This window comes from Solanum dulcamara, chromosome 8, assembly GCF_947179165.1.
Source record: "Solanum dulcamara chromosome 8, daSolDulc1.2, whole genome shotgun sequence".
Lineage (NCBI taxonomy): Eukaryota > Viridiplantae > Streptophyta > Magnoliopsida > Solanales > Solanaceae > Solanum > Solanum dulcamara.
In genome coordinates, this window is record NC_077244.1 from 73100039 (window position 1) to 73119324 (window position 19286).

At 35.2% G+C, this 19286-nt stretch overlaps 3 protein-coding genes across 3 annotated transcripts; 2 read left to right on the top strand and 1 right to left on the bottom strand.

The window, feature by feature from the left end:
- The first annotated feature begins 143 nt into the window (after positions 1 to 143).
- Positions 144 to 8687, top strand: LOC129899471 (uncharacterized protein At1g51745-like). Its single transcript, XM_055974456.1, has 3 exons — positions 144 to 795; positions 4759 to 5696; positions 7044 to 8687. Exons 1-3 carry the CDS (start codon positions 608 to 610, stop codon positions 8165 to 8167), a joined length of 2250 nt encoding a protein of 749 aa, XP_055830431.1. The 5' UTR covers positions 144 to 607; the 3' UTR covers positions 8168 to 8687.
- Positions 8688 to 9540: 853 nt separating this feature from the next.
- Positions 9541 to 12572, top strand: LOC129901333 (cell division cycle 20.2, cofactor of APC complex-like). Its single transcript, XM_055976483.1, has 5 exons — positions 9541 to 10083; positions 10634 to 10909; positions 11093 to 11362; positions 11444 to 12025; positions 12109 to 12572. Exons 1-5 carry the CDS (start codon positions 9985 to 9987, stop codon positions 12247 to 12249), a joined length of 1368 nt encoding a protein of 455 aa, XP_055832458.1. The 5' UTR covers positions 9541 to 9984; the 3' UTR covers positions 12250 to 12572.
- Positions 12573 to 13259: 687 nt separating this feature from the next.
- On the bottom strand, positions 13260 to 14161 carry LOC129899720 (late embryogenesis abundant protein At5g17165-like). Its single transcript, XM_055974753.1, has 2 exons — positions 13877 to 14161; positions 13260 to 13739 (listed from the first exon to the last, which is right to left on the bottom strand). The coding sequence occupies exons 1-2, from the start codon at positions 13987 to 13989 to the stop codon at positions 13469 to 13471; spliced, it is 384 nt and encodes a 127-aa protein (XP_055830728.1). The 5' UTR covers positions 13990 to 14161; the 3' UTR covers positions 13260 to 13468.
- Between the last annotated feature and the right edge of the window lie 5125 nt (positions 14162 to 19286).

Genomic DNA, 19286 nt, shown 5'->3' on the forward strand with positions numbered 1-19286 from the left:
GGCCTTCTTCTTCTTGCTCACTTGGAAAAAAAATCCTGCAGTGCGTGAGCTTGCTACTATTTTCATAAACGATGTCAATTATATTATCAAGTCTATAAAAAAACACTGTCATATCTATTTAGACGTAAAACTATAATTTTTACATAATACAAAGAGGTGATTTTGTTTATGCACCTATAAAAAAAACATGGTTTTAAATTATTAATTTTCATTATAATGAAGGGAAAAAAAAGGGAATAACTCGTGCGGTTTAATGCAGTGAGTCGACGCCACCGATTTTCAGACTTGATTTCAACCTCTTCGATCAAATTAGATAAAGCGCAAAATACGACTATGATAGAGAAAAATTCTACAATTCTTGAATTAAGTGGACGATCAGTATATGTAATTTTTTCAGAAATACATAAATTTTATCCAATTTTGACTGGAAACCCTAACCCTAACCCCAAATTTTCCATTTAGATTCTCCCATTTGCCAATCTGCAAGTCCAATTCTCCACCCCCCCCCCCTCCGGAAACTCAGCAATCAAAACCCCCAATAGTCTGTCAAGAAGGGAGTTCCTATCATTTTAGCATTTGATAGATATAGACATATAGCTATAGAGAGATGGGGAGCTCTGAAACAGAATCAGGAACGGGGGATTGTGGAGTTGGGAGTATTGTTTGGGTCCGAAGGCGAAATGGGTCGTGGTGGCCAGGTAAAATACTATGTGCTGATGAGCTTTCAGCTACTCATTTGATGTCTCCACGATCTGGGACTCCAGTGAAGCTTCTTGGGAGAGAAGATGCTAGTGTGTAAGTCCTTTCTCACCCTTCAATTTATCTTATAGTGGAAGATTTTGACGCACGGTAAATGTTGCACGTTGATATTAACTTGTAATAATGGGAAAATCTTGATTTTTGTTGTCTTGCATGCTATTGATGGATTTTTAGTTGCAGGAAACTTGGAGTATTGTTGATAACACTATAACTAATGAATTTCCAGTGAGTTTGCATTGTGATATTTCAGTTAAAATTGGGGTTGGAAGTGGGGAACAATTAGCTTAACTATTGCAAATGTAATTCTGGACTTAGTACGTTACAATAATTGGATAGTTAATAGTTTAGGATTCATAGTCAGAAGCAGAGGCAGATCCAAGATTTGAATTTTGTGGGTGCCACAAACTCATCACTAGTGATTGACATCGAATTGAGGCACATATTCAATCAGTTCAATCCATTTTGGGCTAATTCGAATCGATTAACAAGATTTTTGGTTCATAAGTAATACACGGTCATCGAACCAAATTAAATTTTGTACGATTCGATCTAATTCTTGGTCAAATACTATTGAACAAAGATGAGAAATATAAGCAAGAAAACTAAATCTTGAATATGCAATTAGACCCCTTCAATTCAAACATAATGTAGTAATGTTCTTAAAACATGACAACTCCAAATTGTAACTCATGATGAGTTCTATAAAAAATAAAAGACAAAGCAGCTTTTATTATGGACATTTACCCTCCCATTAACAATACAAGTAAAGGAAAATATTTTCATTACGAAAAATCACAAATTACCTATACAAATATAATAAAAAATTTAATTTTCTAACAAAAATAAAAATCTTAATAAAGTGTATAAAACAATCAATGAACTAGCACATGTTGGCCTTGCATCCACTGTCTCTGTTCAAAATAGTAAGAAATGAATAATCAAATTCAACAAATAAAATGTACTTTGTAGTAATAAAGGGGAAAAAGATTAAAATCACATTCAATTAAAGATTTGGAGATCTTCAAAAAATATATATTAAGAGATAATTAAGTAAATAAACTATCAGATGAGGATTTATTGGACAAAGAGTTGAAATACAAAACTAAAGAATATAAAGGAAATTAGAAAAAGAAGAGTAGTAAAGAAAAAGCAAAAAGGGAAACCGAAAAAACGGATGGGCAGTGTTGTGAAAAAGCACCGAAGCGCTCGCTTTAAGCGTGAAGCGAAGCGAAGCGAGGCGAGGCACTAGCGCTTCAACACCGTGAAGCGAAGCGATTTCAAAAAAGCGTGCGCTTCATGGGAGAAGCGAGAAGCACGCTTCATCTAGAAGCGAGAAAAAAGCTCGCTTTTTTTGAAAAAGCGGCACTAGGTTTTTTTTTTAAAAAAAAATCTGTAAAACTTATAATTAATTGTTCCAAACTGCTGCGACTTCTTCTTCAACTTCGAGAGTTCAACCAGGTTAGTTTTTCTTCTTCTCTTCTTCTCTTCTTCTGTTCTTCTCTTTCTATTTCTATTTTTATTTTCATTCAGCAGTTCTGCCGTCTGCGCAACTGCTGCGATGTTCATCTCTTCTTCTCTTCTTCTTTTTCTATTTCTGCGCAACTGCCGTCTGCGAAGAATTATTTTTTTCAAGTTTTATTCAGCAGTTTGGCCATTTTTTTTTTGAAGATAAAGCATATGCTCTGTTTTTTTTTCCACATAGTCTGGCTGCTTTATTATTTTTTTTTTAATTTTGCTGCAGTTGCTCTTTTAATTTTGATGCAGCTGCTCTGTTATTGTTTTGACAATTTGAATTGTGTGACTGAATTATTATTCTATTTTTTCTTTGTAGTAAGTTGTATTTTCTTAATGACACAAAAAAAGAATCTAGCTTGGGCATATGGAATTGCCATGGGAAGTAACACAAAAATCAAATGTGTTTTTTGTGATATGACATATAATGGCGGAATATTTCGTCACAAGAAGCATTTTATTGGTGGTTATAAGATGTTAAAGTGTGTCCAAAGGTCCCGAATAGTGTGAAGGAAGAAATAAAAGAGTATTTTACGAAAAAAAATGAATTTAAAACTCAAATGAATCCTGAAGCATCCATGGTTAATCTTGTTGATGATGATGAAATCGATGATGAAGTTGAAGTGAATATGCCAATGGAGCATATTTTATTATCTATGCATATTTTATATTTTATATTTTTATACTAAATAGCGCTTTTTTTGAAAAAAGCATGCGCTTCGCTTCACGCTTCTGTGAAGCGAGCCCCTGTCGCTTTTTTCCGCTTCTCGCTTCTCAAAACATTGCGGATGGGTAGAGGCAATGATTTGAGAAAGGGAAAAAGTTAACTAAACAAACGCGCTTAAGGGGATTCGAACCTACAGCTAGCGCCTGGCACCCTGGCCATTGGCCAACAGATCAGAAATGATAATGCTATTATGGGTGCCAACCTTTTATATATACTATAACTCACTAAATTACTATGTGTATATGAAAATTTGAGCCGAGTGTTCGGGTGTCGTGGCACCCTTACGCTACCACATAGGTCCGCCCTGGTTAGAAGTTTGGACTCTTTGCCATCAGTCATTATGAAGGAAGAAAATGGAAATGGGATAATCTTATTGTTTGCTGATTAGCTCGTATTCCTTGTTAAATCAACGCCTAGTGGCTAAAAGCTTATCTTGGGCTACGTTGGAGAATGGTAATTGTGAATTCCCTGGTATTGTAGGTGAAGATTCTTGAGTTCAGAAGATAAGCTCCGCTATGGAAGCCTGGCTTAGGAGATTAGGACTCTTCATATTGGTTGAAATTTCCTTTTTCTCCTTTAGTTGTAAAAAGAGGAAACAATGCATAATGATAATAGAGATACGCTGCACCTTGTAAGCTATTTATGGAATAGCATTGTATTGTGCCATTCCACCCTTTGCCTAAGAGGGTAAGATTGAGTTTAACCTAATCACTGGAGACTTGAGAGGAAGATTATTATTATATGCAATTACAGTAGCTCTAGTTCATGACAATACACAGTTAAAGAACAAAAAATACACAGGAGAGAAAAAAAAGAGGCAAATGTTCATAAGTTGATTCTATGGAATTGGCAGAGTGAGCTTTGGCTAAAACCTGTTGGCAACAAGCTTTCACAATGTTATTGAAAAGTTTACGAGGTTGAGTCAAGATTCTGATTCATCCACTTGAGAGTTTTACTTAGGGGATACTCAAGCCGGTGCTTGTGGATTCAGAAGCTGGATTTAGTCAGAAAAATGTTGCAGAATTGGAAGTGTTCGCAACACATACAGAAAATACTAACTAAGCCAGCCATTAATTTCTAGTTAACGCACCATGAATGGTCTGATCCGCTAGCAAAGTTCTTACGTCGAGTGCGCGATCATGACAAGACTCGAGATAGAAGTCCGGGAAGGACACTTAACAAAGCAAGAGCTCGTACAGAGTTCTAACTTAATTCTTTTCTTTGTCCAATGCTGTACATTTTGTGATAAACAGTAGTTCCGTATGAGGACTTTCTTTCTCCATGTATTAGTCCACTCAAGGAGTACAACATTTGGGGCTTCAAACCCTCTTTTGTTTGTTTCTTCTATCTGAGTAAGAGCCTTCTTTTAGAGTGAGTCGGTGTTAGAAATCTGCTTGGAACTGGTGCACTAGTGGCTTTATTTTGTTGGACAAACTACTGGTTAGTTATCTAAGGCAGTAGGGCCAGTATGGTCTCTTTGAATTGATGGGACTTTTCAAATTGTCGCCTGCATGTGGTGAGCATCTAAGTTAATTGAAAAGCAACATGAAGAATCAAAAGATGCTTGATTCTATTTTTTGCTAAATGCTGCTTCCATCTCTCTCATTCTTGATAAATAGAAATGCTACTTATAGCTGGTGGAATATTGTATCTTCATAAGTCTATGTCAGCTGTCTTAATTAAACTTTATTTACTAGGTGCTGACACTTCATAGTCTTAGTATGGTATGTTATGGTGTTTCTCTGTGTGTATCTTACCAGGGATTGGTATAATTTGGAGAAGTCAAAGCGAGTGAAAGCATTCAGGTGTGGCGAATTTGATGATTTTATTGAACGGGCAGAAGCTTCCCTAGGTCTGCCTCCGAAGAAAAGAGAGAAGTATGCACGACGCGAAGATGCAATACTTCATGCTCTTGAACTTGAGAGGCAGTTAGGTAAAAGATGTGGGAGTTTAGGTTGTTCGTCTACTGATAGAACCAATAAATCTACTTTTGATTTTTCCGGAAGAGAGTCACATACATCATCAAAATACTTGGAAAATGGGAATGGGAGACGTTTAAGATCTAAATCTCATCAACTTTCGCATAAATCTGGTTTCTTCCTTGAGGAAAAGAGTACATGCAACTTTTCTTTTATACAGGAATCCAAAGATCATAATCAGTTTAGTGGGGACGATGAGAATTCTGATGTACCTCTGAGGATGAGAGGTTTACAGGATTTGGGCCTCAGTACTGTTCCTTTAGAGCATGCTGTTGCTGATGGGATTTATAATTCAGAACGCCTAGTTAATACTGAGAGAAAAAGTTTATCAGTCAAAAGGAAATTATCAGATGAAGGCTTGGCTGAAGAAATTCTTGTCAGGAGGCGTGATAGGAGCTGCCTTCTTGCTCAAGTTTTGAAGAGTTCTGAAAATTTACTTGACTCAGGTTCTGTTTGCATCTCTGAAACGGGAGAGGGGCAGCCAGGAGTTGCAAAGAAAAGCAGGGGTAATTTGGCAGAAGAGCCTACAGAATCTTTGACTGTTGAAGAGAGTAATCATGCCCAGATGGAAATCTCAATATTGAAGCGTGAAGATAATGGTTCTCATCCTGCTGATTTATGTGAACAGAATGCTTCTGGGTCTGCAGAATATACTGAATGGGATTCTTCTGAGACAGATTCTGCGGAAGATACTGATGACGAGTTGGCCACAATCTCAGGTTTCTCCCTTCTCACTCTTGCACAAGCCACCTTACATGTACATTCTTTTTCTCGACAAAATGAAGCAGCATCAAACGTACACAATCTTTTGAGGCTACGCTGTAACACCTCTAAACTTTGGAACTTTGAGATCTTTGGAGCTGATTGGATAAACTTAATTATTTCAATCCCTCACTCTCTATGCTTGAATCACCTTGTGTGTTCTACTAACCCTATGTGAACCGATTCATTCTGTGGTTCTCCTTCTCATGGTACACATGGTATGCCATGGCCACCTTGTTCAGTCCTCTAAGTTTGTATTGCGATTTTTAGGGGTGAAGCTATCAGAAAGTGGCTGTACTGGTTGCTTCACCAACATTCTGTATCATCTGTGAGCAAGTTCAAAGTAGTCTAGGCCCTAGCATGTTGAAGTTCAGTTAAGGACTTCCATGGGTATCCTAGAAACTTGCTGCGGTGGAATTTTTTTAGTTCTTATTATGTCAAAAGAAAGAATTTGGTATATGGTCTTAAATACCCTTCCATGGTTGGAGTTTTGATGTTCTAAATTACTAGTACTTTCAATTAAAAGGAAGAAGCATTCAAAACCAATGTTTAGGTCCCCTTTTCTCAAAAAAGTCTCCGGAGGTTGTAAAATGTCTCCTAATCCCCCCACCCCCCTCCCCCCTCTTTTTGATGGTGCAGGTGTCCTCATTTTAATATTTGTTTCTCCTTACTGATGTATTATTATTCACTTCAATTTTTTAACGAAGGACTAGGGCTTGTTAATTTTTTAATGAAGCGCTAGGACTAGTCCGAAAACAAAAAGGACAAAAGAGTACAGAGGAGCAAGGTGTTTTACTTTTAGCGAGGAAAACTATTACTTGCTTTCTTCTGAGTTGGATTTTGTCGCTAATTTGGTGAGTTATAGAGTTTGATTCAGAGATGTAATCGGGTTCTAAAGCAAAGAACTTTAGCAATTCCAAAGGAAAGTCACATTTGAGTGACAACTGACAAGTAGACATGATCATAAGTTATAATTTAATTTCTTGATATCTCTTCCATAATACCAAGTCGGTATTCTTTCTAGTTATCAAAGAAAAAGAAACTTTAGTGAATTTGTTCTCTGGAATTGTGCACTTTTTTGCATCTAAACTGGAGAATTATTTCTAATTTTGGTTGTGAATGCAGATTTAAAAAAACGGATTCAAAAGTTCTGATTGTGAATGCAAAGTTCCTTATCTCTCTTTTATTAATCATTTCTCTTGACATCGTGAATCAGTTCTTCCATAGGCATTGCACTCCTTTAAACAGAGAAGATAAGACAGTGAACTGCTTAAGTAGGCTAACTTAGCTTGTTGCTAATGCAGATGGTGCAGCATCTATAGAACTAGAACCAAAATATATAGGAAGATCTGAAGCACAACCTGAACATGGAAGTATCAGCAGTGAGGAACTGGATGAAGTGACACTTACTGATGGCACTTCTTCTCATGCTTATCACCAGAAATCTTTTTCTGCTGGCTTTGGGGTGTCTAAATGGCAACTAAAAGGGAAAAGGAATAATAGAAGTCTTAACAGGAAGCCTCTGGATCCTTATGATGGAAACCTTGCGAGAAGGCCCTGTCGTATGACTAATTTCAAGGGAAAGAGAGGTTATGGCTGTCTTCAAGATGACCCCCTGACAAAGGCGCAAAAGGCTGGATATGGATCTAGAGCTCCACATACTGCTAGTCAAAACATGTTCAATTGTGTGGATTGGGCTTGGGATGATCAACCTGCAAGCAGAGGTTACTGGGAGGAGCCTGCTGAGAATTTTGATTCTGTGAATAGCTACCATCACTCTGGTGGCAGGACCATGCTGGTCAATGTGGACTTAAAAGTCCAATCAAGTTTTCAGAGAGGGCACATAGCTATGATTTCATTGACGAGTAAGATAAATGGGCAGGCAATAGTTGGATATCCTGTCCAAATTGACGTACTTTCAAACAATTCTTCTGAAAGCCTCCTTTGGGCAACTGAGTGTAATTTTCCAGAATCATCTGATAATGATACTGCACTCCAACCTATTTGGAGGACTGCTCGCAGGACTGCAAATGTTCGTGTTCCGCGGACGCATGCATCATCAGGATTGGATAGTCCTGAAGGAATCAAGCACATCCAAGCTTTAGACCGCAACAAAAATGTCCAAAAAGCTAGTGTAGGTGGTGTTGTTCAAAAGGGAAGCATGACAAGGACAACTATTTCCCAGCCTGCCATAGAGAGAACATTTGCAAGAAAGTCCGGAAAAAGGATTAGTTTATCTTCTTATCAAAAGGTAAGAACACTTAAATCTATAGCCTTGCAGCAGAAACGTAGTGGTCAGAAGGGTTCCAACACTCATCAACTAAATGGGGCAATCAAACAAGAGACACTGCCAACAGCCATTGCTTGTATTCCAGTTAAGCTAGTGTTCAGTAGGCTAAGTGAGGAGTTGGTGGGCCGTCATCAATAATCATTTCTACTGGGGCTGAAGGACAATAATGTAGTGGCTTGTAAAAGTTTGGAGAGAGATAATAATACTGCACCAGGTAGTAGACGATTTCTTGGTTATCTTTTTTGGTCCAGGCAAAGGCAGCCCCCATATGTATCTGAGCAGCTTGATTGTCAAGGTAAAGCAGGCAAGGCATACCATAGGACATTGTTTAGGATGGTAATTTCAGTTGTATATGGGTTTTTTTCACAAGTAATTTTTTTTTCTTTCGTTTTTTTTTCCTGGAGGCGTGGAAGTGTGGAAAGCTGAAGGTGGGTTAGACACAGAATAGTAGGCTCTATATATATGACATTATGTATGTAAATTGTACTAACTTAAGCTATCTATGTATGACTTGGTGCCACAGACTTGTGGCTTTCACTTTGCACCTTCCCAGCGTGAAAACAAACAGAAATTTCTGGTGCTCGCCCCATCCCATTAGTGAACTCTCATCAGACTCAATTGTATCTCTAAGGCAGAGAATATCCTACTCGCGCTCGAAGTCTACGTCTAATTAAAGAATGCATATAAATTTTTATCTTTTAATCATAGTGAAATGATGTGTATTTCCAATTCAATTTCCGACTTTTCAGGTTAAATTGTTTTAGTGTTGTAACGAAGTTTATGCAAGTATGTTTCGAACTAAGACATGTTCATTAATGAGTTCGACGAGTTTTAAGTCTGAATTGGTTGGAGCAACTCTTTTACGACTAAATCCGGATCTCGCACTCAGGGTCTTTTTGTAGGTGGTGCTCCAACAAGATTTTTTTCATACCAGGGTTCAAACCCGAGATATTTGATTAAGAGTTAAACAGTCTCACCACTGCACCACAACCTTGTTGGTTGGTCGGTTGGAGCAACTTCGTTTATTGCTTACATATTTTGTTTCCAAAGGAAGTAAAAAAAGAAAAGAAAATTCCTCTGACTCCTTGGCCATAAAACTTGCATTTTAATGTTGAGCTTGTTCTGTCCCTTGGATAAATGAGTTTGTTTGTTCTCATTTACACATCTTAATTAATGGTGTTATTAAGATAAAAGAAAACGTTTATTTTTTTTTGGTGGTATCCGAAATTTACTGCCCAACTAATTACGATTCGTGTTGCGCCTAAACATTTCGTTAGTCATATTTCAAAATTCTTAATACTCAAATTCTAAATTTTTAATCAAGGATAAAACAATTCTAATCATCCAATCACCATCACATTTCTTTCGAGTTATCTAAATAAGATGAGTGTTTTAACCATCTCTTTCCGAGAGGAAAATTCGTCCAAATAAATTAATTGTTTTTACTTTAATTTGTATCTCATATAAATTGTGTGACACATTTTTTTAAAGTGAACTCAAAGTTTGCTTCATAAGATTTGGATCATCTAAATTGTGTGAAACAAATAAATAAATAAAATTTCTCAACAAATTACAAAGGAATATAGCCGTTGGGGGAGCATCCCACGAAATGCAAACCCTAGTAGAATCCTCGTGGCGGCGACTAGCCGTTGGATAAAAGAACACAGACAGAGACACACATTACATAAACCCATAAATTAAACGGAGTTCCGATGAAGCAGTTATCTAATAATCATTATCTTTGATTGCAGGACACAAGTCGGGTCCTTCCATCTTCTTTCTCCCTCTTCTCAAGCAAATCCGCAAGCGCACTTCCATTTTACTGTCTTTGTTCTTCAATATTATTATTATTATTATAACCCCTCATCCTTATTTTGCAGGCTTTTAACAATCTTGTTTCTTTTATTGCTATCTTTGTCTTGTTTCTTGTTTTTTTTTTTGTGTGTGCTAACACCATGGATGCAGGATCATTGAGTTCTGTCTCAGCAAGTAAGACCAAATCTCGTTGCCCCCTCCAGGAACAATTTCTACAAAAGAGAAATTCTCGGGAAAATGTATGTATTGTCTACCTTCGACTTGCCTCCGGTTGTTTTCTCTAGAAAGCACTATGATAGTTTGGATTTTGAAATTAAGAAAATTGCCTAAAAGGAAGAAGGGTTTTCATCTACTTTGTGCTTTAGTTTTTGTTGAACAAATTGATGGATTATGCTTAGACTTGTTTTATGTGAGTGCTTTGATATGTGCTACTTGAGCCGAGGGTCTTTTTGCGACAGCCTCTCTCTACCTCCTCCCAGACTCCACCTGTGGGATTTCTCTGGGTATGTGGTGGTGGTTGTTTTATGTAAGTTCTTAAAGAGGAGGGCTTTAACATAGACATTGATTGCTGAGTTGGGTTATTACAGTTGGTTAGGTTCATTCCGGTTCTATGTATCACCGATTATTGTCTCTAAAAAGTACTACTTGTTTCCATTTATTGGCATAATCTTTCATCTGTGGTTGGCTTTGATTGTAGAATAAATGAGGTTACTTAGACTTGTTTTATGTGAGTGCTGTTATGTGGAGTGCTTTGACATAGACATTGATTGTTGATTTGCGTTATTGCAGTTGGATAGGTTCATTCCGAATCGATCTGCGATGGATATGGACTATGCACATTACATGTTGACAGAGGGAAGGAAAGGTAAGGAAAATCCAGCTGTTAATTCTCCCTCCAGAGAGGCATACAGGAAGCAGCTTGCAGAAACATTCAATATGAACAGGACCCGAATACTGGCGTTCAAGAACAAGCCACCCACTTCTGTTGAGTCCATCCCAAACGACTTCTCATCATCTGTTCATCAACAGGCGAAGACTGTTAAACCCCGTCGATACATTCCTCAGGTGAGTTTATTACATGGTCTAATGTTGATATCACATCATTTAATGAATCATCATGCCTATTGTGCTTATTTTTTGTGTATCACAAGATTTAAGTATATTGATGTAATAGTAAATATAAATCAGCACCAATTGTACATGTAACTGAATACCGTTCTTATCAGTTTCATCTGTTTATTTTTGCAGACCTCTGAAAGGACATTAGATGCTCCAGATTTAGTGGATGACTACTATTTGAATTTGTTAGATTGGGGAAGCAGCAATGTTCTTTCTATTGCACTTGGCAGCACTGTATATCTGTGGGATGCATCTGATGGTGCCACTTCAGAATTGGTCACTGTTGATGAAGAACATGGTCCTGTTACAAGTGTTAAATGGGCTCCTGATGGTAGACATATTGCTCTTGGTCTGAACAATTCTGATGTTCAGCTCTGGGATACAACGGCAAATCGACTGGTTTGTTTCTTGAAACTTTTTGTTCATGTTGTTTATTTTGAGTGATTCTTATGCCAATAATGTTTTTATACATTGGTACAGCTGAGAACTATGAGAGGTGGCCACAGATCCCGAGTTGGCGCTCTAGATTGGAACAATCATGTATTGACAACTGGGGGCATGGATGGTCAGATCATAAACAATGATGTGAGAGTTCGATCGCCAATTGTTGATACTTACCGGGGACATCATCAAGAAGTTTGTGGTTTAAAATGGTCAGCCTCTGGCCAACAATTAGCTAGTGGTGGAAATGATAATCTCCTCCATATATGGGACAGATCAATGGCTTCTTCCAACACATCAACAGAGTGGCTTCACAGGCTTGAAGATCATACAGCTGCTGTTAAGGCCCTTGCTTGGTGTCCTTTCCAGGGTAACTTACTAGCCTCTGGTGGTGGTGGAGGTGACAGGTCCATAAAGTTCTGGAACACCCATACTGGTGCTTGCTTGAACTCTATCGATACAGGCTCTCAGGTTTGTGCCCTGCTATGGAATAAGAACGAACGTGAGCTCCTAAGTTCTCACGGTTTCACGAAGAATCAGCTCACTCTTTGGAAATACCCTTCCATGGTAAAGACAGCGGAGCTTACTGGTCACACATCCAGAGTTCTTTTTATGGCACAGGTAAATTCTCAAGTAATTTTATTGCATTCTTTTGCAGTACACAAGAAAGAAAGGAACTAATTTTCTGGTTTATTTTGTTGCAGAGTCCAGATGGTTGCACAGTGGCATCTGCAGCTGGGGATGAAACTCTTAGATTTTGGAATATATTTGGTACTCCTGAAGTTGCAAAGCCTGCACCAAAGGCAAATCCTGAGCCATTTGCTCACCTTAACCGTATTCGTTGAATTTTGAGGGACACTATATATTGTGAGAGTGACGAAATTTCTGTAAACACTATTCAGCTCAAAATGCTCATGAACCAGACAACTGTATTTATTGTGTAAAAAGAGATACTTTGGTTCATCTTCCTGTTTTTGTTGATGGAGTTCGTGTAAATGGAGGAGCTATTTGGTTGCTTAAGTTGCTGCGATAATTTTTCTGAGTCACCTATAGTGACGAAAAGCATGTGTAAAAAGATACTTCAACATAAAAATAATGTGATTGTGAAACTACTTGGAAGTTCTACTCCCTGAATAAGATGCAATTAAAGCAAAGTCTGTTTATACTATTCAGTTCTAAGCTTTTGTGTTACTGGTTTTTACTCGCCCTTTGAACAGTTCAATAGATTCTCCGTTTTACTAACCCTTTGAACAGTTCAATAGATTCTCCGTTTTACTAAGTGAAAATTTAAGATGCAATTAAAACAAAGTTTGTTTAATACTATTCAGTTCTAAGCTTTTGTGTTACTGGTTTTTACTCGCCCTTTGAACAGTTCAATAGATTCTCTGTTTTACTAAGTGAAAATTTAAGATGCAATTAAAGCAAAGTTTGTTTATACTATTCAGTTCTAAGCTTTTGTGTTACTAGTTTTTACTCGCCCTTTGAACAGTTCAATAGATTCTCCGTTTTACTAAGTGAAAATTAAGATGCAATTAAAGCAAAGTCTGTTTATACTATTCAGTTCTAAGCTTTTGTGTTACTGGTTTTTATTCGCCCTTTGAACAGTTCAATAGATTCTCCGTTTTACTAAGTGAAAATTAAGATGCAATTAAAGTAAAGTCTGTTTATACTATTCAGTTCTAAGCTTTTGTGTTAATCGTTTTTACTTGGCCTTTGAACAGTTCAATAGATTCTCCATTTTACTAAGTGAAAATATTCATTTTTTGATAATTGAAAGAGTAATTACTAATATACTGTAATTCTTTGGGAGAATTTGGATGGAAGCTTTCCTCCCTCCCACACACCGAGAAAGGACTTGCTAGAAGTTAAAAAGTTTCATATTACTATAATACAATACTCATAACCATTTGACAGCAGTATTACACAGGAAACTACAGTTCCAACTCAAAGGTTACCAATTCAAAGAACACAACAGCAAAACATCTTTCACCTTTTGCTAAACCTTGCTGCTACTACCATAGTTATTGTACACATGCACTTGAAACGACTATGTTATTATGAAAGTTAAATGTAGGCTGGCTTCTCAAGATCCTCGAGGGGGCGGAAGAAGGCCTTCTGTTCCAACACAGAGTCTACACTAGCACTCACAGGCCTGATACTGTAACCGCGTTCCCTGTTGTCTATATGATGATCAGTGGCTGGTCCAAACACGCCAGTATGAGGATGAGGAGTCCAGTACTTGTCCGATTTTGCCTTGATCACTTCATCTGGCACCACAAAAGGCTGCACATATTCCTCCAGATTCTTGTCGTACACTGATGCATGTACTGCCCTCCTGCACAAAACACACATATAAATAAGGATAACAGAAACTACCTATATATACGAGAGAGGCATATCAAGGATTTGAACTTTATGACAACTTATTGAATTTCCTGAGTTTGAAATCATATATAGGATTCGAGCCCAAACCTGGTAGAGAGGATAGTCGAGTTCGTAGAACTTTGACTACTTGCATAGCCGAAATGGTTCAAAAATCCCTTCCCCAAGCTAACGAATCTACGGTTTTGTAAATTGATGGCCATTCAAATATGGATTACTAGTTTTTTTTCTTTGAAAGAAAGGATTAGAGTTCTTAATTACTAGTATTAAGAAGCTCTTTAACACAATAAAGCAAACTAGAAAGAAGAATTAGATAAAATGCTCAATGTGATGATGGTTTAGAGTCTTTGCCTCTATTTCCCTATTTATAGAGAAAAACTCCAGACTCCAGAATGGACTACAGCAACAACTTTTACCTGGTATATTAATTAATGGATATATACCAAAGATTACCAAGGAAGTATTAGCAATAATATTGATTACTCCGCATTAATTGAAACTCGTCTTTGTCTCGTCATAATTTTTTGGTCACATAAAGGATGTGGAATAGAAAAAAACAAAAGGCAGGTGTTGTTAATTATAAATCTCACTTCATTCACTTTTACTTATTTTTACTTGTCCACCATAATAAAAATAATTTTTATTTTTATTTATCTACTTTTAGCATATCAAGAAAAAGACCATTTTTTCTTGTTCTACTCTTAATATTAACTATGGCTCATTCCAAATCATTTCTCAAATTAATTGAACTTTTTATACCAATTTATATGAGTACAAAGGTAAAAATATATACTTTATTTATGATTTTTCAAAAAGGTGTGCAAAGTCCATTAGAAACAAAGTAAAAGTAAATTTAGGGAGTATAAGGGATTGACTAATTGAATTAATATTAAGAGCAAGTTAAAATGGATTGAACCATCGCAATATTTTATTTATGGTCATGAGGCTCATACATAAACTTCTGTCAGCTGTGTTGTTATATTGATCTAAACGAATTATTAAATCATGAGAATATAGTGGCATGACTTTTATATTTTAAACATGCCAATTGCTGGTGAAGGTTGATGGCTGGATAAAACTTGTGACAATCTAAAATGGGGGCTTACATTGGAAATAATAAATTAGATTGATCCTGATTTTAATATCAAATTAAAGAAATGGATGATGGACCTAATTTAATCTCAGAAACTAACTCATGACGAGAAGATTGTTTAAAATTATATAAGGAGTTGTATCTATAATATGAAGTGGGACTCCGACTTTTTTTTTCTTTTTTTGCATAAAATTGAATGAAAGAAAATACTAAGCAAAAAGATCTACTCTTATTGAGTTTTTTTAAAAGTTAATATTCTTTTTTAATTTTTTTTATCGACTATGTAATAGTAAGGGTCCAATTAGAACTCTTGATAAAGCCACCAGATTAGAGTTAAAGTTCACATGTTTAATTATTAATTAGCTAGATTAGACTCTAAGTGCGACATTATGATTCCCAAAGATTGTTGCATAGGTCTCATCGCTTCCACAATCGAAAATTAAACTTTATAACATTAAAAGGTATGATAATGAAGTACTTAGTCTGTATAATGACAAAACTAAAAGGTATGGTAACTTTATAGTAAAATTATATATTAAAAGTTTATTGCAATTAGGTGATTTCTTTTCATTTGTTTCGGTCTCAATGAATAGAGTTATTTGATATTTATTGCTGACGTGGAAGATGATAGATATTCCGTAAAATTAATTGAGGTGCGTGCAAATTGACTCAGACATGGTTGTAAAACAAAAATTAAAAATATTGCAACTTGCAAGGGTCTCATCATTTCCACAAGCGGAAATTAAACTTTATAAAATTCTTTCATGATAAACTGTTTTTTTTTAAACTGTGTGTAATTTAAAAATTGTTGAATTCCAAGATATTTATATTTGAGTCTAAATTGTTAGGCCATAGAAATAAATAGTACGCTAAAATATATGTGGAGTCTTATTTAGGAGCCTGGGCCCTGGGGAACCAAATTTGAAAATAGTTAGGACTTTTAGTATATGATGAAATATTAATATATCCACTGAGCTAGTCAACTAATGGTATGCTAATTAACTATTGTAGCAGACAAAAGATAGAAAATCCCCATGACAACCTTGTTTCATTAGACTTGGGATGAACAATGAGGTAGAGTAGTTTTTTATTTTTTATTTTAAATCAAATTTTGGGCTTTATTTATCATCAAAAAAGAGAATTACAACAAACTCATTTGGGCCTATTACCCAAATCCAAAAGACTAGAGTAGTGGTAAACAGCCTAAGATAATTGAAAATAAATTAAATAATGTATAAAATAGATTAAAATTTAGCAAGTAAAGATTTGTCCCAACTCGTTCTATTTACATTCCCAATTTGACTTATAATTTATTTTTGTGAGTAATGAAAATGTCAATTGTTGAACAGATCATTTTTGAAGATAAAATATTCTTATTGAAATGAAAAAAACGCAAGAAATTAAAGATAAAGGGCATATGAAAAGTTTATTATTCTATTAAACGTGTGGTGATCACTTTATAATACTAATGTGCTGTTGGGTACTAATTATAATATCCATTGATCGATTATTGCAGTATTTATTCTGAGACTTTAAATAGCAACCGGTAATACATTTAATGTAGTGGATAGGAGAATAAAATGACATTAATATTAGATCATATCAGAGAGTGTAATAAAATCATAATTTTATGTTATAGTAGAGTGAGTTCAATATTACATATCCGTATGACAATAGAGCATAACAAGGCGGCCGGGTTTAACGGGCCGGGTTGAGCAGGGGAAGAGTTAAACGAGACAGGTCAAATTAAAACACATTATTTTTTCAAAAAATAATGCACGGGGCTACCTAGGCAGGTGGTTGGGAAGTAACTGACTAGTACAAACTTCACAACCTAATTAAATATGTGTGAAATGAATAATTAAAACGATAATTAAATATACAACAACAACAACAACCCAGTGAAATCCCACAACGTGGGGTCTGAGAAGGGTAGAGTGTACGCAGACCTTACTCCTACCAAGGTAGGACGGCTGTTTTCAAGAGACTCTCGGCTCAATAAAAGCATAAAAAGGGATTAGATAAGGTTAAAAAATTCGAAGCGATATAGAAAAATAAATAACGAAAGTGGCACAGACAAAATAAAATAATCGAAGTACGGAAAGTAATAAATAATAACAAAAATAGCACAAATGAGAGCATAAGAAAATGATAATTAAATATATAACATAAAATACAGGTTCCTCCATCAGTTGGAGATCGAACAGTACTACTTAAGCCTCTGAACATTAAAAGATAAATAAATGTTCTTGGAAACTTACAACTTTTGGAATAGCTAATAGTTTATAGAAATTTTTAATTTGATGAGAAATTGTTGATTTGGTGACTTTAGACGACGAAAGATTGTATACACTATCGATGTAATTTAACAAATAATAATATATATTATTACGTCATTATAATTTATTTCAAGTTTACTAGTAATATACTTATAAGTTTTCCTTAGTTATCTTTTCACTTGTGTGTAATATTTTTTGCATTCATCGTCAATATATAAGCTTAATTTTCTCTGGACAGAGAAAATTTTGTTGGGAGTGTCATCTCATGTAGGGCTGTACAGGGCAAATCGATAAACCGCACCAAACCAACAAATCGAATCAAACCAGAAAAAAAAACCCGACTAGTGGTTTGGTTTGACTTGGTTTGGTGTTTGAAAAAAAAACCCGACCATTATAGGGTTGGTTTGATTTTAACTAAAAAAGTCAAACCGAATCCAAACCGACCCGATTATAAATATACTACTTTTAAATTATGTTATACATAAAAATATTTATTAAAATGTAATTTATAAATATATTTTTAAAATTTTTCATAATTTTTGTTTTCTTTCTTACATTTAGATTTGGACTTGAAAAGCCCATCTAAATAATATACAAAAAAAAGTCCATCTTATAAAGTTAAAACTTCAAACAATGTTCTGCCTCCATCTTATATGTTGATATTTTGTATTAGAACTCTTTTTAAGAAGCACTGCTCTGTTTTTTTATTAGATATTATGAAAAACCCGAAAAACCCAAAAAAACCCGAAAAACCCGGAAAAAAACCCGAAAAACTCGAAAAAAATTGATATCGAAAAACCTGATTTTTATTGGTTTGGTTTGGTTTATAGATTTAATAACCCGACACAAATGATTTGGTTTGGTTTGTAAAAAATTCGAACCAACTCGGTCCATGTACACCCCTAATCTCATGAATAGACCCTGCAGTGTACTATTCAGATTTAGTCAGAATTCTAATGCGGGCTCCAGAAAAAGAAGGAAAAGAAATAAAAATCTTATTTCCCTACTTTTTAAAAACTGTTTTATAAGTACTCCACAGGTCTGTTAGAAAGGATAAATAGGAAGAGAATCTTATTTATGGAATTTGAATGCTCTTCATATTTAAAACCAAACTCTACATAATAAGAACATGTTTTTCTAATTTTCTTTTAAATTTTAATCCTTTGACATGTCAATAGCATGCTTCATCCCTGTGATGTCGTATCATCTTTCGATGCAAACAATAATTTCTTTATAAAATTATGGAATAAAATCTACCCTAAAAAATTATACAAATATTTTAATTAAAAGAAATAATTTTCAGGAGCTGAAGTTTCCTCTTAACAAAAAAAATTAGCTAGTCAACAACTTCCCGTTCTTGTTCTGTTGCATGCATGGCAAATGCCAATTAATTAGTGACGTACGTTGTGAGCAACTTGCCCACTTATTTATGAAATCGACAAAATGAACTGTTTTCTTTAATAACCTTTAATTAATAACGTCACTAATTAGTAATTAATTTGGATTTGATTAGGAAGTTTGTACAGTCCCTTTACTAAAGCTACAAGTTGTTCGTGTAACCTATATGTGATCTACTGTGAATTTAACTATAGCGAGGACTAAATTTTGATGGTCGAAATGGAGTAGTAATAATAGCAAGAGTAGTTAAAATAGCGGTGAAAGTCAAAAATTTCGCCAGCGTATTCAAGATTTAATATGTCTGTATAATAAATAAAAAAATTTAACCTCAGAAATTAGCGATTGATAAATATTATAGCTAAACATTAAAACCTATTGCTAATCCTATTTGGTGATGGATAATTATCATAAAATTATATTTACTATGAGCAATTTAGTAACAAAGTTCATAACTAATTCTAATTTTTTTTATGACAATACAAATTTTTAAGTAATATGCACGGTGTATAAATTTTTTTACACTATCATGTAAATTTACCTGCTATTGTAGGTTATTCATTTGTTCCAAATTTTTTTCTCTTCCTAAAATCAAGCATTAGTTACCCATTCGTTCAAGAAAAAAAATTCTCTTCCTAAAACTAAACACTACAACTATTTTCTCTATCCTCCAAATCGGCATTTTTAATATTTTATTTCTTTTAACTTTCTTCTTAATTTGTATGCCTTTGAT

Coding starts and splice junctions, on each gene's coding strand:
- LOC129901333 (XM_055976483.1), top strand. CDS start 9,985: ATGGATGCAGGATCATTGAGTTCTGTCTCAGCAAGTAAGACCAAATCT. Junction 10,084..10,633: donor AGAGAAATTCTCGGGAAAAT/GTATGTATTGTC, acceptor GCGTTATTGCAG/TTGGATAGGTTCATTCCGAA. Junction 10,910..11,092: donor CCCGTCGATACATTCCTCAG/GTGAGTTTATTA, acceptor TTATTTTTGCAG/ACCTCTGAAAGGACATTAGA.
- LOC129899471 (XM_055974456.1), top strand. CDS start 608: ATGGGGAGCTCTGAAACAGAATCAGGAACGGGGGATTGTGGAGTTGGG. Junction 796..4,758: donor GGGAGAGAAGATGCTAGTGT/GTAAGTCCTTTC, acceptor GTATCTTACCAG/GGATTGGTATAATTTGGAGA. Junction 5,697..7,043: donor CGAGTTGGCCACAATCTCAG/GTTTCTCCCTTC, acceptor TTGCTAATGCAG/ATGGTGCAGCATCTATAGAA.
- LOC129899720 (XM_055974753.1), bottom strand. CDS start 13,989: ATGGCCATCAATTTACAAAACCGTAGATTCGTTAGCTTGGGGAAGGGA. Junction 13,740..13,876: donor TCGACTATCCTCTCTACCAG/GTTTGGGCTCGA, acceptor TGTTTTGTGCAG/GAGGGCAGTACATGCATCAG.